General features: G+C 51.4%; 1 protein-coding gene across 1 annotated transcript in view; it reads left to right on the top strand.

Moving 5' to 3' along the window:
- Positions 1-495: 495 nt before the first annotated feature.
- TMEM132E (transmembrane protein 132E) overlaps positions 496-25132 on the top strand; it is a 1510109-nt gene continuing 1485472 nt past the window's right edge. Inside the window, exon 1 of the mRNA XM_069614886.1 lies at positions 496-1771. Coding sequence (XP_069470987.1) covers positions 1711-1771 — 61 coding nt within the window. The 5' untranslated portion in view covers positions 496-1710. The remainder of the gene's footprint in view (positions 1772-25132) is intronic.

The raw sequence follows: 25132 nt of genomic DNA, 5'->3' as shown, positions 1-25132 counted from the left end.
TATGTCAAGGCGCCCGGTAAGAATTAGAACTAACAGCTCCTTAACCGACACGTGGGGCGTCGGGGGGCACGAAGGCCTGCGAGCTTGCCTGGCCTGAGCACCATGCTGCCTCCTGACGTACTTGTCCCTTAATATGTCTCCTTTGAAAGCACCAGACAATGCCGCGTCTTATTAAGTACTGAACGTGGGACATGTCAGCCCGAAGGAATCCCCAAGGTAACTCCCCCCCCAGCTACCGCATCCCTCCGGCCTGCGCCTGGAGGGCACGCCGTCTTCCTCTCTCCCCTGCCTGCGGGCCTGTGGTCCGCACTGCCCAGCGTGTCCACCACAGGGAGCGCGAACCATTGCTAACATTGGGGTGTGTGGGGGGAGGGTGGAACGAGCGCGCCTGCCCTAAGTAGGAGACGGCCGTTGAGCGCCCCCCTCCGCCGCCTCGCGCGCACAGGATCCGCACGCCAGGTGACGTGCTCACGGGTTCGGGGCGCGCGCCGGACTGGTGCGGCGCGCGCCGAGGGTCTCGCGGACAGAGCGCTCAGTGTGCAGCAGCGTCGCGCGGGAGCGGAGGCAGGCTGCGCGAAGCGTCCTCCGGCTGGAGCAGGGGAGTGAGAGGCGCGCGCGCGCTCTGCGGGATGCTGCCCCACAGCCCCGGGCTCCATGCACCTGCTGCACAGAGCGGCGCGGGGGCGCGGGGGATTCCCCGGAGCCCGCACCCAGGCGCCCCTGGAGTGCACACCTGCTGAGCCGCGAGCTGGAGCCTGACTTCCCGGGACGTGGACCCCGCCGCCTGGAGACATCCTCGCACTCCCACTGACCCAGGGCCACCCCAGCGGAGGAGGGACCAGGCACCCGTCCCATATCGCGAGGGGATCTCGAGCCTCCGCCCACCCTCTGGGATAGTAGAAGTCTGCCAGTGCTGTCGCCTCCAGTGTACGGAGACCCGGGGGGCCTGGACCAGCAGACCTCTGCCCGCGGTCACCTTTTGGGTTTTCTGCGGAGAGCTGGCACCTTCTCTAAAACTATCAGGAGGCGTCAGCTGAGAGGGTTGTCTGGCATTCCTGGGCAGCGAGCCGCCACCCTTCCTGGCCTCTCGTTGCATTGACCTGGAACCTCTGACCTCACGCTGCCAGTGCTGCCCCTGCTGGCATCACACTGAAGTGACCTGGAACATCTGATCCCGCGTTGCCAGTGCTGTGCCTGCTGGCATCTCTCCCTGCAGTGACCTGGAGCGTCTACACTTACTCTGCCAGTGCTACCGATGCTTCTTGCCACGTTGTGATCTGGACCACCATACCCTGACTGTCCTTTTAATCGCGGGCATCACTGCAGTGACCTACAGGTCTTCTCGCTGTGCCAGTGCGGGCATTACTCCTTCTCGCTGTGCCAGTGCTCCGTTTTCATCTTCTGGAAGCCTCTGTTTGTCTACTTTTCCGACCTCTTACCATGGATGGGTTGCCAGCTTTGTCCTATCAGTAGTACCTTTGGATCAAGCACGCCTTCCTTGGGGGCACACTTTCTCTCTCCTTTACCAGTCCACGCGCCAGCCACCCCACCTGCCCCTTCTGTGGCCAGCTGATCGCGGGAGACGCGCGAGGGAGCGCCCCCTCTTCGTGCTCGAGGAACACCCGGCCGGCTGGCGGGCCAGAAATCAGCCTCTCTACGCTTTTGGATTATTCCCGGTTCCCTCCTTTCACCGGGGCACGCCTGGGCAGGATGGGCCATCCTGCTGGCCCCGCGCTGTTCTGGTGCTGCTTTCTAACCGTCTTCGTTGCAGGTAAGAGGCATACTGGGCTGGGCCTGGGGCACAGTGGTTGAGCGATGTGATGAAAGTGATGTGTGAAGCCGTTTTATCTTGTACGCCCCTCTGTGGCAATCGAGCGTACCAATACTCTGTGCATAAGTCGGGGCTCCTAGAGGCAGCCCGATGCACACCGTGGGCACTACAAGTACCAGATTAAAAAGAATGAGACCGCATGGGCAGTTCCCATAAAGGGTCTGCAGTTGGTGGTAAGGGCACTCTGTCCTGGTTGGCATGACAGGCGTAACTATGGGCAGGAATAGCTCGACCCTTACCCCATCCCATATTCCCCCGTGTAGCATAGCAATACCCCTGCCCTGGTCCCCTCCATTGCATCGCATGCCTGACATTTCTGTGACTGGAAGCCTTTCTGCAGCCTCTTGCCCCAGGGCCTTTTGTAAGGAGGGCTTCGGAATACCCCCAGGAGAGTATTGGACGGGCGATGTGAGAAGCTGGCATGGCTGACCACTTTGGCAGAGGAACAGAATGTGTGTATGCCTCCTGGATGAACGACGCCGGTGCAACCCCAAATGGCGGGCAGGCGCTGCAGCACATGCCTGGCGGTTAAGATGGGTCCATAGATTGGAGGGGAGAAAGGGGAGCCGCCACTGCTAGGGGGGGCCTGCTGGGAAATGGGCGTGGTGCCATTGTGGTGGTCTACCTGTAGTGTCTTGCTTAGGACCTCCAAGAGATATATCCGTAGTCTGAAGTGTGGCCTGCAAGAGATGCCCCTGTAGTGTGAAGGGGGTGCCTGCTGAGGAACCAACTGGTAGGCGCATGGGCTAAAAGAGGGACGCCTTTAGTTTGAAGAAGGGACCTGCTGGGTAATCATCTGGAAGGGGTGTGGCCTGCAGGTGCTGCTCCTGTAGTATGAAAGAGAAGCCTGCTGGGTAATCATTTGGAAGGGGTGTGGCCTGCAAGTGATGCACCTGTGGTGTGAAGGGGGATGTCTGCTGGGTAATCATCTGGAAGGGGTGTGGCCTGCAAGTGATGCACCTGTGGTGTGAAGGGGGTGTCTGCTGGGTAATCATCTGGAAGGGGCGTGGCCTGCAAGTGATGCACCTGTGGTGTGAAGGGGGATGTCTGCTGGGTAATCATCTGGAAGGGGCGTGGCCTGCAAGTTATGCACCTGTGGTGTGAAGGGGGGGGGAGGGGTCTGCTGGGTAATCATCTGGAAGGGGTTTGGCATGGAAGTGCTGCACCTGTATTATGAAAGCGTGGCCTGCTGGGTAATCATCTGGAAGGGCTGCTGGGTAATCATCTGGAAGGGGTGTGGCATGGAAGTGCTGCACCTGTATTATGAAAGCGTGGCCTGCTGGGTAATCATCTGGAAGGGCTGCTGGGTAATCATCTGGAAGGGGTGTGGCATGGAAGTGCTGCACCTGTAGTATGAAAGAGAGGCCTGCTGGGTAATCATCTGGAAGGGGTGTGGCATGGAAGTGCTGCACCTGTATTATGAAAGCGTGGCCTGCTGGGTAATCATCTGGAAGGGCTGCTGGGTAATCATCTGGAAGGGGTGTGGCATGGAAGTGCTGCACCTGTAGTATGAAAGCGAGGCCTGCTGGGTAATCATCTGGAAGGGGTGTGGCCTGCAAGTGATGCACCTGTGGTGTGAAGGGGGGTGTCTGCTGGGTAATCATGGCCATGGCTACGGTCTGTGAGAGATACACCCGTGCTATGAAGGTAGCTCCTGCAAGTGGAGCACCTGTAGGTTATGGCGGAAGTCAGCAAGAGAAACACTGAATACTTGGCGAGGGGTTCTCCTAGTTTTCCATTTGTGGTTTATTGGTGGGGGCTTCGATTGATGCATCTGTACTTTGAAGGCAGGCCCGTCACTGTAAGGCCTGCAGGTTATGGGTGGAGACGGCACGCTGTGCTCCTGTGGTGTGGAGGCAGAGCTATGCTGGTGTAGCTCATGTAGATTATGGCTGGGCCAGCAAGCGGTTCCCCTGGAGTTTATTTCATGGGAGCTGCAAAGGATGCACCTTAAGGGTCTGTGTGCAGCCTGCAAGAGATGCACATGCAGTGTATTGCATGGAGCCTGCATGAAATACACATGTAGTTTATTGCATTGATCCTGCAAGAGATGCACCTGGAGGTTCTGTGTGCACTGCAGACTACAAAGGATGCACGTGTGAGTTATTGCATGGGGTTGGCAATAGATGTGCGTGCAGTTTATTGCGTGGGTCCTGCAAGAGATGCGCATGCAGTTTATTGCGTCGGTACTGAAAGAGGTGCACATGCTGTTTATTGTGTAGGCCCTGTAAGAGATGTGCATTTCGTTTATTGCGTAGCACCTGCAAGAGATGTGCATGAGTTAATTGCGTAGGTCCTGCAAGAGATGTGCATGCAGTTTATTGTGTAGGTCCTACAAGGGTTGAGCATGCAGTTTATTGTGTAGGTCATGCAAGAGATGTGCATGCAGTTTATTGCATAGGTCCTGCAAGAGATGTGCATGCAGTTTATTGCGTGGGTACTGGAAGAGATGCACATGACGTTTATTGCGTAGGTCCTGCAAGAGATGTGCATGCAGTTTAATGCGTAGTTATTGGAAGAAATGTGCATGACGTTTATTGCGTAGTTCCTGCAAGAGATGAGCATGCAGTTTATTGCATAGGTCATGCAAGAGATGGGCATGCAGTTTATTGCGTGGGTCCTACAAAAGATGCACATGCAGTTTATTGCGTAGGTCCTGCAAGAGATGTGCATGCAGTTTATTGCGTGAGTACTGAAAGAGATGCACATGCTGTTTATTGCATAGGTCCTGCAAGAGATGCACATGCAGTTTATTGCGTAGGTCCTGCAAGAGATTTGCATGCAGTTTATTGCGTGAGTACAGGAAGAGATGCACATGACGTTTATTGCGTAGGTCCTGCAAGAGATGCGCAGCGCATGCAGTTTATTGCGTAGGTCTCGCAAGAGATGCGCATGCCCTTTGAACATGAGGATCTGCTGATGCACTACCTGGCGGTTATAGGAGGGAAATCCAGGCCATGCACCTGCAGTCTGCCAGAGCCTTCAGTTAAGCACGTGTGGGTTATGGCGGGGACTGGCAAGATATACACGTGTAGTTTAAGGTCAGACTCTGGAGGGGGGCATGCACGGTTTTCTCCAGTATGTTAGGAGCAGGACACTGGAAAATGCAGTGGTCTCTAAGGCAGTGCCTTAAGTGGCACTACAAAATGAGCCGGGGCTCATCAAGGGGGCGTGGCCTAACGGCGGGGGTCCCGCTGGCCAGTTAGGCCACGCCCCCCCTGACGAGCCTCGGCTCAATGGTCTACTAGCGCCCCTGCCAGGCAGCCTTTTGTAGAGATCAGCACCCTCTCCCCGTGGGGGAAAGGGTGCTGATCTCTACATTCATATTTTCTATAGGCTTACCTAGCAGGGGATAGCGCCTCGCCTATTCAGCCTTAATGCTGGCGGAAAGGCGTTTTTTTCTGAAGCCTGAAGCTCTCGCACACGAGCGAGAGTTTCAGGCTGTAGAAAAAGATTGCCATGTGCCTTAAGAGTGGAGCCACCGATGCCTATGCGAGAGGTGCTCACTGGAGGGGGGGGGGCTGCCCTGTGCATTTCCTCGCAGACCCCACCCCTACCCCCTGTGAGCGGGAGCTTCTAGACCTGCGCCCGTGACCCTCCAGAGATGCCCTGGTCACTCACTAGGTGGCATGCCCCCCGCAGACAGAGTTATCTGTGTGGCTAGTGGGGCCCGCCAGGGTAGACGATGAGCCGTGTGGAGGTGTCGTCCGGGCGAGGGGAGACAGAGATCGGCTTCTTGGGGTCGCTTTCCGGGAGACTGCGCCCAGTGCTTAAGGGATGGGACCCGACGCTCCTCCTGTTCATGGCTTTGCAGTGCGACCCTGCACTTGCAGTTGCAGGACGGGGCCTGGTAGATGTGCGCCTTACACGTCCAAGTCTGGGGACAGTGAGGTAGCGCCTAACTCTTTTGGGGGGTTTGGGGCGGGGGGGGCGCCGTAAAGATACAGTGGGCGGTTTATATTTGGGCCCAGAAGGGCACACTCTCCTCATTGCAACATGGTGGCGAAGCCGAGGCTGCCAGTCCGGGCATGCGCGCTTCTAGGGGCAATTCTCCGGCACGTTTACTGCATGACGATGGGGCAAGATATAGATTAGTATTGTACATAAGTGGGGTTGCACGGCCCCGCCCCTCTTCTTCTAGAATGAAGCCTCTAGCTATGTGATTCTGAGATAAGCTCCCGAGGATTCGGCATACTGCAGCCTAAAATATGGAAAGGGCACATATGTGTCAATCAAGAAATCAAATCCAATCTTAACTTCCTGTCCAAAACGGGGCCCCTGTTCTGTGAGGTGGCCCTTGAGCCGGAAATAGCGGTGCGTGGTACGAAAAAACCATTCGAGGCGGGCGTGTGTTTGGAAAGATTCTGGGCTCCTGCCACCAACGCACTGGTCCTCAGCAGAAAGTGGCAACCTGCCAAGCATTGCCCTATAGCGCAGTCTCTTCCCCGAGGCCTTCAGATTGGGTTGCCCATGGGCGGTTTGCGAGGTTGGAGAGATGGAGGCCGCCTCTAAGCGCTTTATTATTCATATGAGGCAACCTCCGATTAACGTGGCAGGCCATCTTTTTTATCACAAATGGTGGCGCTGCACGTGCCCATTATTCTAGAGGATACCCCTCTTTAGCGCAGGGTACAGGCGGAAGAAAAACACCAGGGCATCAGTGCCCACTGGACGCCGCACAGATGCTGCGCGAATAAGCAAACCGGCCGCCGTAGCCGCGCGCGTAATTACTCTTAATATGTGTTATCGTCAAGAAAACGGCTTGATCGTATTCGCGGGATGGCGGCCGAACCATGCCTTCGCCGCTAGCGGGTACACTGAGCAATATTGCATTGGGAAATAATGCACAGACGATGCCCCCCACCCCATTGCCCCCCCCTCTCCCCGCCTCCCCCACTTGACATGGCTGACTTACAGAGACGCGGCCGGACAGAACAGGCCAGACACGATAAACCGTGCCTGCGGCTGCACTGCTGACAAAGAGCCGCACAATTGCTAACGTAAAGCATTTCATTTTTAGCAGCTGGATTCTTGTACATACATTTCTAGACAATTGCAATCGTGATTGGGGGTGTGGGGGGGGGGTTAGTACGTGCATGTCAGGGTGGTCTTTGCAATTCCTGCAACCCTTAACGGTGTGGTTTCAGGCGTGAAGGTGAGGTAACTGCTTGTAGCATTGCAGATGCACTAGAATTGTCCCATTAGACTGTGTAAAGAAGTCAGGTGCCCTCCACACACGTACTCTCCCATTTTGTTGCGGGATGCTGTAATTTCCTCCCCGTGTTGGTTGCCAATCGCCTGTCTTCCTCATAGCCAGTCCTCCGCTCCCCACCTCGTCCGAGTCGATTTCCTCTACCGGCTAGTCACGGCGTGCTTTTTTTAAAACTACAAATATTGACCCATGTACCCCTTGCCTCACTGCGGGGCACCGGCATGACACCCGCAGTGAGAAAAAGCGTGCCGCAATTTCTGAAGTGCCTAGAAACTGGAGCACAGACGCTATCTTTCGCGTCGCGTAGATCATTAATGCCGCTGCCTTTACGGCTGCCGATTGCACAGAAGAGAGGTTGAAAACAAGGCAAGCAGCTGGGTGGCTTCATCATAGAGGGCTCTTTGTCTAGTATTTCAGCTGCACGCTCTCCCTCCTTTTGTTTAAACCTAGTAAGGAGTGTCAGGCTGCCTGCGTGAAATAAGTAACATCAGTTGAATGGAAAGCTTGCCTCTGGCGGCAGTGTCGGCCCGCCATCCCCTTGGGCTCGACACATTGATTACAGATAATAGCCAGCTCTTTCTGTAGCGCCTAGAAGGGTGGCACACGGATACGAAGCGCTAAGCGATCAACGCTGTTAATAAAACCAGCTCTAGTTGTTAAGTGTTGGGCACGTGTTTAAAGCAGGATGCTGCCCAGACGCACGCCCCGAGAGGCCATTATTAGATCACTGCAGGGCGGACGTGTGGCAGCGCACTTGCCGCAGAAGCACCCGTGCACCGCCCGCAGACCATTCGGTGAAAGTGTGGCGCAATGGCTGGCCAGCGCGCCAGTGGGGCGGCCGGCACGGTCCATAAGCATTGCCGGATTAACTCGCCTGGAATGAATGCGCAGAAACGCGATTCTCCGGGCAGAGGGGCGCGTGTTAAGCTGGGTGTATAGATATCGCCGCGGCTCCCTACTGGGGCAAGCAAGGACGTGGGGGTGTGGGGGCGTGCTGCAGACTCTGCGTGGGTCGGAGGTTGGGCGAGGCGAGGACTGACCTGCTCGCTTAGATGTCCAGCTATGATGATCTGATGGTGTACACGAGCGACGCACCAGGCACGCGCCTATACACATGCTGATGTGTATATAGTGCATGCGTGTCAGTAAATCTATCCCCCGGAATTGTATGCCGGCGTTAAAACGTCCCCATGTAATTATTTAACGCCACTAGCATTTTCCATTCCATGCACCGGTGCGCCCTGCACTATGGCAGTGATGTGCACAGTTGTTGGGTGTGGCCGCCTCGGCAGGGAACAGCAGGACTGCCTCTCCCTCTTTGCCCGTGGGTGGGGTGGAGGCAGGGGGCCGTGGCGTTCCTTCGCTCTGCCGCTTCCTGCCGAGTCCCGCGCCGCATGCCCGCATTGCCACTGCACCGGGGATCCATTGCGTGTTTGGGCTCCAAATTACGTGGTATATGGCATTTCGTGGCCCTGTTACAGAATGAGAAGGATTTTGTGTGTGTGTGTGTGTGTGAGGGGTGTGCTTGTCCACAGACAGGCCCAGGCCTCTGGAAGGCTCGCTGCGCAGGGGCAGAGCGCCCGAGCTAACTGCCCCAGCTCCACCTAATATCCAACTCCCCTATGGGCGCCTGCGGAGCACGGGCGCCCGTGGCCAAGTAGCACGCCCCCCGCCGGTCCATTCAGGAGGAGGATCTGATTGGATCCACCTGGGAGGTGCTTGCGATCCGATACTTGCTTGCAGAGGAGCTGAGAGCCGCTGCTGCCTCTGCCCAGTGCCAGCGCGCGCACCGATTGCGCTGACATGAAATGTCCGCCGTGCGCCTTCCCGGCGGGAATAGCCCTCGCTTCAATGCAAAACAGTGCCGTGTGAACCTGAACAGTGACTCCCAAACTAGAGAGGCAGCTCTCGGGTGTGCATGGCGAGAAGCAATGCTCTATTGGATTCCCTGAGCGTGCGAGACAGGGACGGCGTCATGGCCTTTCTAATATTTCAAATGAAAGTGGTATTTAGTGCTTTTCTTGTGTTTTTTTTCATGTTTTATTTGATATTCACTGATTGTATTGGGATTTGTTATGGATGTTGTGTAAATAAAGTTTTTTAAAAAAATGAAAGTGGTATGGAGCCTTAGACTGTCCGCATGTTGCCAGTCAGCAGACTTGTGGCTTATGGCACGGCAATGTATTCCTTTATATACTTCGTTCTTGTGCTTACATTTCGTTTTGCAGCGCTCACCCTGCCAGCTGCGTTTGCTGGAGACCAGCTTACCCCATCCCTCCAGGTATGCCAAAGTGTTAGCACCTCGCTGCCTTTTAAAACCGGTTCCTCCACATCATCCACTTTCCGTCCTGTGTGGATTTGTCTGCACAATGCTGGACAGCGCTCTTGGGTGGAATTGTCTGGTGTGGATTTGTCTGGGCAGTGCCTTTGAGTGGGATTGTTTTGGTGTGGATTTGTCTGGGCAATGCCATTGGGCTGAAATTGTCTTGGTGTGGATCTGTCTGGGCAGTGCCCTTGAGTGGAATTGTCTTGGTGTGGATTTGTCTGGGCAACGCCATTAGGGTGGCATTGTCTTGGTGTGGATCTGTCTAGGCAGTGCCCTTGAGTGGAATGTTCTTGGTGTGGATTTGTCTGGGCAGTGCCCTTGAGTGGAATTGTCTTGGTGTGCATTTGTCTGGGCAATGCCAGTGGGGTAAAATCGTCTTGGTGTGGATCTGTCTGGGCAGTGCCCTTGAGTCTAATTGCCTTGGTGTGGATTTGTCTGGACAAAGCCATTGGGGTGGTATTGTCTTGTTGTGGATCTGTGTGTGCAGTGACCTTGAGTGGAATTTTCTTGGTGTGGCTATATCTGGGCAGTACACTTGAGTGGAATTGTCTTGGTGTGTATTTGTCTGGGCAGTGCCCTTGAGTGGAATTGTCTTGGGGTGGATTTGTCTGGGCAATGTCATTGAGGTGAAATTGTATTGGTGTGGATCTGTCTGGGCAGTGCCCTTGAGTGGAATTGTCTTGGTGTGGATTTGTCTGGGCAATGCCATTGGGGTGGAATTGTCTTGGTGTGGATATGTCTGGGCAGTGCCCTTGAGTGGAATTGTATTGGTGTGGATTTGTCTGGGCAGTGCCCTTGAGTGGAATTGTCTTGGTGTGGATATGTCTGGGTGGTGCCCTTGAGTGGAATTGTCTTGGCGTGGATATGTCTGGGTGGTGCCCTTGAGTGGAATTGTCTTGGTGTGGATTTGTCTGGGAGGTGCACTTGAGTGGAATTGTCTTGGTGTGGATGTGTCTGGCAATGCCATTGGGGTGGAATTGTCTTGGTGTGCATATGTCTGGGCAGTGCCCTTGAGTGGATTTGTCTTGGTGTGGATTTGTCTGGGCAGTGCCCTTGAGTGGAATTGTCTTGGTGTGGATTTGTCTGGGCAATGCCATTGAGATGAAATTGTATTGTGGATCTGTCTGGACAGTGCCCTTGAGTGGAATTGTCTTGGTATGGATTTGTCTGGGCAGTGAACTTGAGTGGAATTGTCTTGGTGTGGATTTGTCTGGGCAATGCCATTGGGGTGGAATTGTCTTGGTGTGGATATGTCTGGGTGGTGTCCTTGAGTGGAATTCTCTTGGTGTGGATTTGTCTGGTCAGTGCACTTGAATGAAATTGTCTTGGTTTGGATTTGTCTGGGCAATGCCATTGGGGTGTAATTGTCTTGGTGTGCATATGTCTGGGCAGTGCCCTTGAGTGGATTTGTCTTGGTGTGGATTTGTTTGGGCAGTGCCCTCGAGTGGAATTGTCTTGGTGTGGATTTGTCCGGGCAGTGCCCTTGAGTGGAATTGTCTTGGTGTGGATTTGTCTGGGTAACGCCGCTCAGGTGGATTTTCCTTGCTGTGGACCTGTCTGGTTAGTGCCACTGGGGTGACATTGTGCCAGGCAGGGGACTCTGTTAAGGCCTTCTGGGAAAGTTTTTGTTTCGACCCAACTCAAGTGGACACTGGCTAGGGGGCGTTTGCTGGACTTTAAAACTGGGCTGGAGATGTGTTGAGTTGCATTTGGTTGAGTCCTACACTTGGTTCTGAAATATATTAGAAGACATATGTTATAGGGTAACCTTCATGGAAGCGACGAGTTTGGGCTGCACTTCCGGTGGTAGTACACGATAACCCATCCAGAAATGTATTGAGCTGCGTTTATTTAGTCTATTTCATTTGGGCTGAAATATTTGGAGCAGGTTTGTCATTTCACCAAAATACCATGGGTAGAGCGGAAGTGAGATCACACGACCCTTGACCCCCGATAACATCACAGGAACACACGACCCTTGACCCCCTGATAGCATCACAGGAAGTGGTGTAATTTGACCCTGCCCCTAAGGGACATCACTGCAAGTGATGGCAAACGACTTTCAGATGATTTTGATGCATGTGGCACCCGTGTTTCCAGGTGCTCTCATTTCAGTCAGCTATAAGAACTGAGGCACAGAGGGAGGAATGCTTTGTCCACGATTACACATTTGATGAATGCCATTTTCCAGATTCAATGTGGGGTCTGTACGTAAAACATACATAATGCAGTATTTCTAACAGGGAAACAGAAATCTGTAATGCAGTCTGCAGCTACTAGTGTATGAAACATCTATAGATTAATGGACACAGAAGTACACTCTATCTGTGGCCTTGCTGTGTTAAGGAAGCCAAAAAAGCACTGACCTGGGGAGGTGTGCACTGCTGTTTAACCAGGAGACAAATGCTGCACGAGCAAGGCCTGAAAATTAAATCATTTACTGGGATTTAGACTCAACATAATTCCCTGGTTCTGAATGTATATATGATTCAGCTCCCACTATGATAGCAGAAACCTATTAGACTGGTGTGCGAGCACAGAGGGGAGTGCACCTGATAATGTTAACTTTGCAGGAGCATAATACCTGGAATGGTTCTTTTAATATACCCAAGACCCCCCCTTAGTTTTTATTATCTAAGCGTAATACTGGGTGCCAGACTTTAAAAAAAAAAAATTAAAAAAACTCCATTTATGTTATATCTTTGCTGCAAACATAAATCCACAGCACCACACAGTTATTTAAAATTGAAAACTCCCATGACTTGCTTCTCATCCAGGGACTCACTGGCAGACTTCAAGGCACACACTACACACTACCCCTTTGTCAGACGCAGTGGTGCCCAATAGCGTAGCACAACATTTAGCAGCGCAATTGTGAGACATACTTTGCCCAAAACAGCCCCACCCTCCCCACAGGCTCCTTAACAAAGCACAGGTCACCCCACAGCCCGGGCCGGTCAGGACAACAATGTATGCGCAATGTCCATAAATATTATGCCGCTGCAGGGGCATGCACTACTGCTTATGAAAGTAGTAAATATCTTTTTTCAATCAAAGCTTAAATCTTTAACGTAACACAGAGAGAAGGGGGCAGTGCCTCATCCACAAATATTCCCATATAAGACCATACTAATGTTTGCGTTAAGACCTGTTTCTATAGTATCATTTCTGGCACCAAGCACAAAACGGACTCTGCCAATATATGCCAGTACTCCTTTGTAAGTACATACTCCCGTTTGTTTGGCCATTAAAAGTGACATGTCATAACATGAAAAAATGTCCAAACTGGTTCCAATGTAAGCCGGTCTAGACCCATAAGAACACTTCTCTTGCTTGATTCATCATAGATGCTCAGTTAATAAAATGTCATGCTACAGTGAAGAATATACAGGCCGCTAAGCCAAAACATCAGTCTAGCGAGGTAACCATACTTCTCATGCTTGCTTTTTTAAAGATGCTGAGTAATAAATGGCATGCTAGACCGACTCAACCAAAACATCAGTCTAGCTAGGTAATGAATGACACACATGAACTTGTCTCTCCACCAAATACTAGTAAAACATGTAAAATCAATAAAGGATGTGGCAAAAATGCTCCAGTGATCCCCAGCCTCCCAGGGCCTTAAACCCAAATGCATCCTCTTTCATCCACCAGTCAGTCACCCATACCTCTCCTCACACATTCACTCACACTGGATTCACCACACAGGCACACACCAAACCCCACTCAGAACATTCAAACACACACATCACATTCATACCCATTCACCAACCAGTCACTCACTCATACACCTTGTCTTACCTCCACCCATTGCATTTTCTACCAGCACACAACCACCCAACCACCCAGAACATTCAAAAACACATCATCACATTCATACTCATTCACCCACCAGTCACTCACACGCACATTGTCTTACATCCACTCATTGCATTCTCTACACAGGCACACACCCACCTACCCAGAACATTCAAAAAACACACATCACATCACTTCTTATTCACCCACACACCAGTCACTCACACCTTCTCTTGCATCCACTCATTACATGTTCTACACAGGCACACACCCACCCACCCAGAACACTCAAAAACACACATTATATCACTTCTCATTCACCCAGCCTACCAGCCATTCACACCTTCTCTCGCATCCACTCATTACATTCTCTACACAGGCATACATCCACCCACCCAGAACATTCAAAAACACACCACTTATCATTCACCCACCAGGCAGCCACAACTTCTCTTACATCCACTCATTGCATTCTCTACACAGGCACACACACACACACACCCACCCAAAAAACTCAAAAACACACATTGCATCACTTCTCATTCACCCACCAGTCACTCATACCTTCTCTTACATCCACTCATTGCGTTCTCTACACAGGCAAAACCCCCCCACACCACCACTCGGAACACTGAAAAACACACATCACATCACAAAGGGATTCAGATGACTGTCTTTAATATGAGAAAGGATTAAGATGACTGCTTTTAATAGGAATTATTAGCAGTAGACAATCTTGTTATATTTTATTTTAAAGAGAGCCCCCCAACCCCTTGGTGGGGGTCCGAGAAACAACATTTTTACTCCGGGGGGCTCGGTATGAAAGACTGTGAATACCACTGGTCTTGCCTAGCTAAAAAAAGGGAGATGATAGAGTGGGAAAAGCAGTCCTAAATAAAGACTCTTGGTGACTGCAGGACCCGAGCAGTCAGGACAGGGGCATGGCAGGGACTAAGAGGAGGGTGCTTGCTGCCTCCCCCGGGTGCCCTGACCAACCCTGCAAAGCCAGAGCCTGGGACTGTGCAGCGGTTCCAGATGACATCATGGCACACAGGACCGGATGCGCCCCCGTTTCGTCACCAAACCACAGCCCAGGATTTTTCCAGGATTGGCCTCTTTTCTCCTGGTCCTCCTATTAGTTCATCATTTATTCATGCAGTTTTGTGATCTTATATAGCGGTGCATGCTTGATTCCTCCCGCTTTAAGTGCTGTAGTGGCAGGCGGTTATTATTGCCCACTGGAATGTTGCGCTGTGTATTTACTTCGGGTGCATGAAGAATTGAGTTGGGAAAATGCGCCTGTTAATGGTGACGCTTGTTTTAAGGTCGGGATTTGTTGTGCTCTACCTTTGATTCTGGGATGAGTTGGGCCTAGCACAAGGTGCTTGAGGGTGCATTCGGCCAGGCCCCACTGTTTGGGTGGAAATACCCTCTGCATAAGTAATTAACCTGATTAATGTCCTGATTGTGGTAGGAGGTTCAATTATTTAGGTGAAACAGCACACCCCCCTGCATGCAGTATTTGAATGGACAGGCAGGCTTGTCTATTGGGTCCGATTCATGGAATTTTTAGCGCAGTGCAAAGTGATTTGCACTGCCAAACAAAAATCCTGATTCTCAGATTTGCACTGCAAAACAACTATGTGAACCACGCTAAATGGGCCTAATTCACAGTGCAAAGAGTACTTTTGCAGTGGAAAGTGACTTTGCACTTCAGAAATACACTTTGCACCGCTCTGTGAATCAGGGTGTTTGTTGGCAGTGCAAAGTCACTATGCACCGCCCTAAAAGTTCCATGACTCAGCCTCTATGTGTTTGTAAGGGTCTTGATGCGCAGGTGAACACATTCACGCCAGTAGAAGCATCACACCTTGGGTGAGTGTGATACGCCATTGACCCTCATCTTGCAGCGCAGCTGAATTCGCCCTTGCATTTCCTATGCCGTTTCCTTTGCAGCACAGCGTGGTCTCTGTTGTGTTCCGCCCTGCGTCCCGCTACGCGGTGACGCAGGGCGTCCTTAATAAAAGCCCCGCCCCCGCGTTCGGGGAGCAGTTCCGGGCAAACGACGATCCAGCGTGGGTGTGAGTTATTCAGAGCTCCCGCTGGAGCTGCGCCACGGGCCGCGCGGCCTACACGCGCGATGCCAGCCCCCGCGCGTAGGCCGCGAACCTGAAATGCAACAATGGCGACGAGGATGGGACGAGCTCCACAATAAGCTCGGTGCCCTGAAGGCACCACAACGACGCACAGCCATCGCGGCTTAATTTTTGGACACCCGGTGGGGGTGCCATCACACACGTGACCCCCCACCCCAAAAAAAAAAAAAAAAAAAAAAAAAAAAAAAATTTTTTTTTTTCGTTTTCTCTCAAATACCAATGAGCTCTGCCTCCAAGACCACAGATCTTCCCATCCACCACAGGAGAGCAGCACCACAGAGTGTGGGGAGTGCCTGGGCACAGCGGCACCTCCAAGGCAGGTAGACGTCGCAGCACAGAATCGGTGGCTGTAGGAGGCACCCACGACAACACGGATCAGGTACACGCCAGCATGGCGGCCGGCACATCCACGCCTGGGCCCTCCACGCCGTCCAGAATGGCGGCAAACCTGTCCATGACGCCGCCTCCACCTCGAACCCAAGGCACTTCGTCGACACTGGTCCAACCGTTTGACCCATTCACGGATCCGTCGTCATGCGGACCCAGATGGCAGCTATGGATCCAGAAGTTCGAGATGGCGATGGAGTGCAAAGAGATCACTGCGCCCAGGAAACTGAAGGCACACCTGCTACTCAGTGTGGGTGATGAGGTACTGCGCATTTTCAATTCGCTGAACGTTGATGATGGCCTAGATGGATACCGAAGCGCAAAAGACGCCCTCACCGATCACTTTCTCCCTCAATTGAACCCGGACTATGAGACGTTTCTCTTCTGCACCACATTACAGACAGCGGAGGAAACCCTTGATGCGTACCACACCCGCCTGAGGAAGTTAGCCATGTCCTGTGAATTTACAAATGTGGAGAAGGAAATCAGGAGGCAGATCATCAACGGGATTTATTCGGAAAAACTGAGGCGCCTGATACTCAGCGAGAAGGGTATCCCCCTACAGCGTATCCTTGAACTAGGACGCCAGAGGGAACTGGCACACACTAGAGCGGCCAACATGGAGGCCACGCTACACAGGCTGCAACCTGCTCTCAACACGGCTATGGTGGCCCGCATCGCCACCAAACAACCCTCGAGAGACGACAACAGTGGCGGATACGGACAAAACAGGTGGCAACCGCGTATTCCAGGACCTACTGAGTGTGGTTGGTGCGGTGGCCCACGACATGGCCGTCGCAACTGTCCTGCGCAAGGCACCACGTGTGGGGCATGTGGCCGGAAGGACCATTACGCGAAAGTATGCCGATCAACGGACACCCCCATACAGCCTCAGCAAAACCAGCCGGAGAAGATCGCGACCAAGAAAAAGAAGCAAGCCAGTGCCAGAAGGGTCGCAGTGGCCAGCTCTTCTACGGAGGATGAAGGGGACGATGTCTCGGCAATGCTGCAGGCCCCCTCCAAGGACACAGACAGGAAAGGAAGGAAGGTATACCTAGTGTCTGCACTATGCCAGGACCGTGGACCTCGAGGAAAAGCCACCCGAAGGCGCAAATGCATGGTCACCATCCAAAATCAGTGCGTTCAGATGACCATCGACACGGGCGCTTCGGTGAACGTAATGCCTGAGAGCATCTTCCTGACTCTAAGCCCTCCACCAGAGCTGAAAAACACCGACACTCTGCTCTATGCATACGGCTGTCGAAAGCCCCTGCCGGTGATTGGCAGGTTCCGCACCACACTGGAACATGGGGAGAACAGACTATGGTCCAAAGTCTATGTTGTGAAGGCAGGTGTTGAGAGCCTCCTGAGTGGGGACGCTGCGGAGGACTTGGGAGTGGTTCAATTCGTCTGCCATATCAACGAAGAAATGGAGATCGAGCAGATGCTTAACCAATACCCGGACTTGCAAGAAGGCATAGGCTGCCTAAGAGGCAAAACCATCAAACTGCATATTGATGAGACTGTGCAGCCGAAAGCCGTCCGGCACCGGAGAACGCCGTTCCACATGAGGGAACAAGTGGAGCAGGAACTCAAGGCACTGGAGGAAGCGGGCATCATTGAGGAGGTCACAGGGCCCACACCGTGGGTCTCCCCAATGGTAGTCACACGGAAGCCCAAGCAACCTGGAAAGGTGCGGATCTGCATAGACATGCGTCTCCCTAACACTGCCATAAAAAGGGAACGCCACATAACCCCAACAATCGACGAGATTGTGGCTGACCTCACAGGGTCGAAGATATTTTCAAAGATTGACCTAAAGGCGGGATACCATCAACTCAAGCTCCACAGAGACTCTCGATACATAACAACGTTCTCTACACATCTGGGGCTGCGGAGGTATAAACGCCTAAGCTTTGGAATATCATCAGCTGCGGAGGTGTTCCAGCAGACCATCCAGGAGGTCATCCGAGGCATCCCTGGTGTCCTCAACGTGAGCGATGACATTCTGATTCACGCCCCCGACAAAGAGACACACATCAAGAGGCTTCACGCCCTCCTGGGCCGACTACAAGAGGTTGGGCTCACAATACATCGGGAAAAGTGCGAGTTCCTCAAAACGGAGATCACGTTTTTCGGATACAAGTTTGGCAGCACAGGCATCTCCCCGGACCCGCAGAAGGTCGCAGACATCCAGGCGGCTAGCCCTCCGATGACACCCACGGAAGTGCGCAGCTTTCTAGGCATGGCCACCTACTGCGGGAGGTTCATCCGAAACCTGGCCACACTATCTGAGCCACTGCGGGAACTTACGAAAGCCAACGTCAAGTGGGAATGGGGGCCAACATGCCAGGACTCGTTCGAAAACATCAAGGACTCCCTCTCAGCTGACACCAAGATGGCCTACTACAACACTGAACTGCCTACAGAACTATTCGTAGATGCCAGCCCCGTGGGGCTCGGTGCCATCCTAATGCAAGTCACGAGGGAAGGGGAGAAAAGAACGATCGCGTATGCATCGAGAGCCCTCACCGAGACCGAACAACGGTACTCGCACATCGAAAAGGAGGCCATCACCGTGCTGTGGGGGTGCCGGCATTTTCACCTCTACCTATATGGACGTCACTTCACGACGATCACGGACCACAAGCCCCTCCTACCAATATTCATGGGAACCTCAGCACACCCTCCGGCACGAATAACCAAGTGGTTATTGCACCTCCAGCAATATGACTTCGACCTCGTTTACCAACCAGGCAGCGGGAACCCAGCGGATTTTCTATCCAGGCATCCGCGAGAGGCCACTCAACAAGAGATCCAAGTAGCGACAGAAACAGAGGAACACATATGCCAAGTGGTGCGAGCAATGAAGCCCAAAGCGGTGAGCATCGAGGAAATCGAGGCGGAAACACACCAAGACCCGTGTTGCGACTTGGTGAAAGATGCCATCCTGTCCGGTGACTGGAAGACTTTCATGAGACATACACACAACAGAACAGCGGAAGCAAAAGGGTTTTTGTCAGGCATATTCACAGTCCGGCAAGACTTGTCAGTCACGGAAGGTGGAATGTTACTTCGAGGAAACCGCATCGTAATCCCTCTCAAACTACAGGACAGGATAGTGGCCCTAGCACATGAGGGGCACCAAGGACTGGTAAGGACGAAAGCCCGCATTCGGCACCGAGTATGGTTTCCCCAGATCGAGGAGCGGGTCGAGACACTCATCACAACGTGCCTAGCCTGTCAGATAACAGGGGGGCCGCCAGACCCGGAACCCATCATATCGGCAGAACGGGGCCGCTCTCGCTGGGAGGCCATCAGCATTGACTTTTGCAAGCTCCGGGAAGGCCTCCACTTGCTGGTGGCCGTCGATGACCACTCCCGCTACCCGGAGGTTGAGATAGTAGAGTCCACAGCAGCTGAAGTGGTCATTCCGGCCCTAGAGAAAATGTTCGCAACCCATGGACTACCCATCTCGATCAAAAGCGACAATGGCCCGCCGTTTACGGGAGAGGACTTCAAAAGGTACCTACAGGACCTCAATGTGAAATATCACCACATCACTCCAAGACACCCCCAGGCAAATGGGGACGTAGAACGATTCATGCGAACTATCAATAAAGTACTCCGAGTGTCTAAGGCCAACGCCAGCCCCTGGAAGGTTGATCTCTTCCGATTCCTCCGAAATTACCGGGTCACGCCTCACAGTACCACCGGCATACCGCCGGCGGACCTCATGTTCGGCACCGTAATCAGATCCTCGATCCCGCATCACCCAAGCAGAACCCCGGACACGGTGAACGAAGAACGCACCGAGAGAAGGAGGAGGGATGCCAACGAACACATGAGTGGCAAGCGGAGAGCGAGGCCGTCCCATCATCAAGTGGGTGACCAGGTTATCATGCTACGTAACCCTTCCAAGTCAAAACTTGCCACAAGGTACGAGGAACTGCCATGGACCGTCAGCAACCGGCATGGAACCATGGTCACTGTGACACGAGGAAACCGCCAAGTGACGAGAAATGCGTCATGGTTCAAAGCCATACCCCGTACACTATGGACTGATAAGGAATGCCCTCGGGAAGGCATGGACAATCCACCCTGCGAAGAAGAGCCGGAGGCCATCCCTGAGGAGGATGGAGCGCGGGATGGAAGCTGGGAACCGGCGGATGAACCTGGCCTCGAGGACCCGAACAGCGACGATGGAACCGAGTCTGGAGCAAGGGGGAAGGACCCCCGCGAAGGACGATACCGACTGAGAACCACGACGAGACCGCCAGCCAAGCTAAGTGACTATGTGTGGTAGCTGGTGCAATAGTGCCATGAACCCCGATGGCAAGGTGGCGGAGTATTGAAGACTGAGCGTTTATGCTGGATTTGGCCGTTGGTCGGCTGTTTGAGTTGTGTGTGTTTTGTTTTGTTTTATAATAAAGGAGGAATGTTGTGTTCCGCCCTGCGTCCCGCTACGCGGTGACGCAGGGCGTCCTTAATAAAAGCCCCGCCCCCGCGTTCGGGGAGCAGTTCCGGGCAAACGACGATCCAGCGTGGGTGTGAGTTATTCAGAGCTCCCGCTGGAGCTGCGCCACGGGCCGCGCGGCCTACACGCGCGATGCCAGCCCCCGCGCGTAGGCCGCGAACCTGAAATGCAACAGTCTCGTTTGTTTGTAATCCGCGCGGGTCTGAGCCGAGACTTAATTCCAAGTGTTCTCGGGCCAAGGAAAAGCAGCAGAGGGAGGAATAATCGAACCCATCCATGTTTTCCTTCATTCGGTTTTATTCACGCGGGCGCTTGGGCGTGCTCTGAGCAATGAGGACGGCTAAGCTCAGACTCAGAGGCCTTCCAAGTGATGGGGGTACCCAGGGTGTCCCAGCATGCCTGCCAGCCAGCCAGGGACATGCAGATCTGCTTCGAAGACTGTGTGGGACCTGGATTGCAGGAAGCCCCCTGCAGCACTCCTGGGGTGGGCATTCTCATGCCAGCGCAGAGGGGTCTCGTCAGAGCAGGGCTGGGCTCGGGTGTTCGCCGGCTTGACACAGTAAGCTGCTGAGAAGTACTTGCAAGAGCTGTGATTGAAGCACGAGCGCAATTAACACACACAGCTGCATCAACAGGACTGCGAGGAGGGGCGGGGAGGTTAGCCAGACCCCTTGGCAGCGGTTCCTATCTTTGCATGTCTATGCATCTGAACGCCAAAGACAGAGAGCAGCTGCAGACTGGGTGATGGGGACAGGTAGACGACAAGAAGCGTCAGCCAGCGTCTGACTCTTGCCCGGGTCTGCAGGGTTTTTTGGATGCACTTGTCTGTCGTTTAATCCCGAAGTGTCCTCATGGGCCTGCCTGTGTACCTCTGATTGCCGGTAACAAAGCTAGGCGAGCGGGGAGACAGCAAGCAAGCGTCCCACAAACACAAAGGCAAATGCTGGCAGTGCTGAGTCAGCCTTTCATTCATCCAAATTGGAAAACTGTGTTTGGTATTAAGAATACCCTTTATCCACTCAAAAAAAAAAAGAAAAAGACCCGTTTGCAGTGTGTGATAAAGCATGTAATTATCCTTCTCCTCCTATTTGTCACCCCTCTACTTCCTTCTTCTCCCCTTCTTCTCCTCCTGCTTTGCCCGTCCCCTTCCCCTTCTCCTCGTATCCCCCTTCTTTTCGTCCTCCTCCTCCTCCTCTTACTCCTTGACTCTTCTTCCTCGTCCTATCCCCTTCCCCATCTTCTCCTTCCCCCTCCTACTTCCTCCTCCCCCTGCTTCTCCCCCTCTTCTTGTTTCACCTCCTCATTCTTTGCCTCCTCCTTCTGCTTCTCCTCTATGTACTTACTCCTTCTCTTTCTCCTTCTTCCTCCCCCTCGCCCGCTCCTCCTCCTCCTTCTTTTATTCCCCCTTCTCTGCTCCTCCTCGTTCTTCTCGTCCTTCTCCTCCTTTGCCTCTTACAGTGTATCATTTCTCAGTGCACTACCATAGATGCCCAGCTTGGGTGGATTTTATACGGACTATTTAATGGATGTAACTCACAAGTTTAACATGTGCTGAAGCTGGGGCTCAAGTCGAGGGTACCAGTGGGTGGGTGACGTCCGCCCACTTTTTTTCAGATGTCAGACGCTGCCTGCCCCCAGGGCTGAACTGGCCTATAAGGAACCCTGTGCAAGAGTTTCTGGCATTACAAAAAAGGCCTTTTCCCTATAATGATGGCGCCGGTACCTGCAAGGCAACCCTTTAACCAAGAGATACCTGTAGACGCGTGCCAGCATTATGGAAGAAAGGGTGAGGCCACAGGCAGACTAAGGTCTTTATTTCTAAAGTCTTAATGTCCCACTCTTAGTAATTTAAGAGAGTCATCACCCGTTAAAGTAGGCTTATAATAATCACATTTCAACCAATCATCCATAAAAAATATTGGGACGCAAAAAGGGTAATTCTCGTGTTACAATAATAGAATGAAAATTATTTGTACGAATTTTTGGACAGAGGCCTGGGTTACTCTTGTAAACATCACCAGGTACTCCATCCTCTCCTGGAGCTTTATTCCATGCCAGCTCCCCTACATAACCTGCAACCAGTTCAGGAGTATTTCCATCGAGTACAAACTGAGAACAGCGTTTAAACCTTTCACATTGTGTCATGTTACCTGAGACCTCACAAAGCGTTTCCTAATATATGGATCTGTATTAGCTCTGCATCATTTGGCAGGATGGAACGCCTTGGTACAAGAGAAGGGATCTCCAACTTTTACATTGGCAAGAGCTACATCTAGTTAATGGCCAATAGGCAGGAGCTTCTTGCAAGAGCTACTGGGAGGGGGCTGGGAAGTGATGTGTATGGGAATGTACCAAGATTGTTTGCACACTTTATTTGCTCTTTATATAAAAAAAGGAATAGCATATGCATTTACAATAATATTAATAATATCAAAATTGTCAGACATTTCAGAATGTAGGAAACCAACTCAGACATTCAATGTGAGGGCTGATGCTGCATGCTATCCACCAGTGTTCAGTAATCTGGTGTGTAGTTTCAAACAGCAACAAGACTCGTGCTGCCAGAAAGGACCAATGTTTTGATTTGAGAAAGTTCATGCCTGAAATAGGCAGATTTGCAGATATAGGCAATCACATTGGCATATACCCACATCGACATAGTTTTTGCAGCTAACTGCACACCTAACGTGAGGCATACATTCAACAGTTTTTATAATCTGTGAACACAGGCTCAGCCATGGGAGTCACTGCACCCTTTACAACTGTACCATCTATAAAAGTGTATTTATTTTTCATTAAATAATTATCAACTTTGAAGGATGTCTCTGTAACAGCTTCTGTATTGCAGTGTTTAGTTTACATTCTTTTTAGAATCGCAGACAGCATCATTTGGGAACATTATAATATATCCTTGCAAATGCCATCTCAACCTTAAATACAATTGAGGTGCTACTGCCTTAAAACAGAGAACTCAGTATCTTCAAATAAAAACTAAGAAATCACAGTTTTACCATAAACAGGAATACGTACCTCTAGATATACCCTTTGTCTTGCAAGCTGTAATCACTCAATTGTCTTATACTACACACACACGCTGAGCAAAAAACAATTACTGCTTGTTTTGTATTTCCCCCATTTTGATTGAAAGCCTACAATTACCAGCATGCAATGCCAACCAAAATAAATCTAAAGAAACAATGTGGCACTGAAACGATCACAACCCCAGCTTTATTTCACATGTCATGTATATGTATGCACCTCTTCCCTTTCTAATCAGCCATCATTTGCTCCTCTTGGAGAAAATGGCCAAAACACACATTTGCCAGTTCTCTTTTGTTATTGATTGTTAACCCCTTGTTGGAACACTAGCCCGAGCCCTCCAAGCTGAGATTCAGCCCCTTCTGTGACTGAGCAGACAGCTTTCGGCTGTTTGCTTTGCAGGAAGAGGAGAGGGAGGGGCCGGGGTAGAGACCCAGGGACCTCAGACACCAAAATAAACACACAGGACTCATTCTGGTGTCTGATTCAAGGAGCTAATGGGAAGCCTCAGGAGAGCTATCACTGGCACGCGATCTACTGGTTTCAGACACTGGCTCCAGAGTCTCTTATGTCACCCATTTGCCACAGATCCTCCCAGACTTTAAATTGCCATATGCTGTTTGCTATTTCTTGAATAACTGTCAGAGACCGTAAAACCTCTAACAAAAATGTTGTTGAGTCCTGACAACCATTGTCAAACCAGCCATTTATTTTTGTGGAGGTTATTTTTTACAAGGATGTTCTGTCACAGAGTTTTTGACTATGTCATTTAACATACAAAATGCCCTTTTTACCCTTTTTACATTCAATGGATCTGTGTCCGGACTCAAACATTAAGATATGTGGTCTAAGCACTAGTTGTAATTACATTTGTTAGAACTCCAGCATTTTCTGTTGACCACTTAATTCTTCTTTTGTTGTGAGTAAATGTCACTTGATTTGTAGTGTTAGGTTGTAATGTATTTATTTATTAGACATGTGTATGGTACCTATACATAGGTGTTTACAGGCACCACAAGACAAGATGATGGGAGGTTGGGGCCTGGGAATCGCAAAAGTACCACAACAAAGAAACGGTTATGTTGGCCTTGTGACAATCCTACCATGCAAGTGCATAACAAGGAGATAGGTGCAGGTGGGGGGGGGGATAGAGGGAGAAGTGCAGTTGCATATATAACACATGTAGGAGAAAGATGACAATGGTCACCGTATGGCCATTTAAAAACTTTACAATCAAGCAAATTCCACCAGTCCACCATTCTTACAAGTATATCGCCTATTGGGCCAATGGGGAGGGGGGAGTGTAGAAATGTACTATTCTTTTATTTTTTGTATTTAAGTGTATTCCCACTATGCTATTAAAACCTTAAGCACTATGCAAATCAGTGAGCAATACAAATCAAAAATGATATTTCCTCACAATACAAAAATATAAATTATCACAATAATGCAATTCAATTCAGATAAAATACAATTACAGATAACATATCAAAGCATTATAAGCATGTCCTAATTAGAAGAGTCAAATAAAATAAGAGCTTCCTTCCCAACCGAAAGGCCGCAGCAGCAATGACCAGAGACTCAGCAGAGTAAAACGCACCCCAAAATTGATCAGATTGGATACTATCAACATTGCTAATAAAATTACAATATACCTTGTAATATTTACTTTGCAGAGAGGGTATGTCTGGTAGTTTCAATACCTTGTCTACACATTCTGTCCTCCCAAGGAATACCGCGCAGAGTTTCAACAAATATGTGCTGGGAATACCAAGGGAGAAACCCTGTGAAGAATATTCAACATATCTCTTCTTAAGGCATAACTTATCTATATTTTGGAAATAGCCGCAATCCATGGTTTTAACTTTAAGGGTATGCAAAAAAGAGGATGAAGTCTCTACCAAAG

This window comes from Ambystoma mexicanum, chromosome 9 (assembly GCF_040938575.1).
Source record: "Ambystoma mexicanum isolate Mex_15411 chromosome 9, UKY_AmexF1_1, whole genome shotgun sequence".
Taxonomy (NCBI): Eukaryota; Metazoa; Chordata; class Amphibia; order Caudata; family Ambystomatidae; genus Ambystoma; species Ambystoma mexicanum.
The sequence above is the reverse complement of the archived record's forward strand: the minus strand, read 5'-3'. Positions and strand labels throughout refer to the sequence as shown.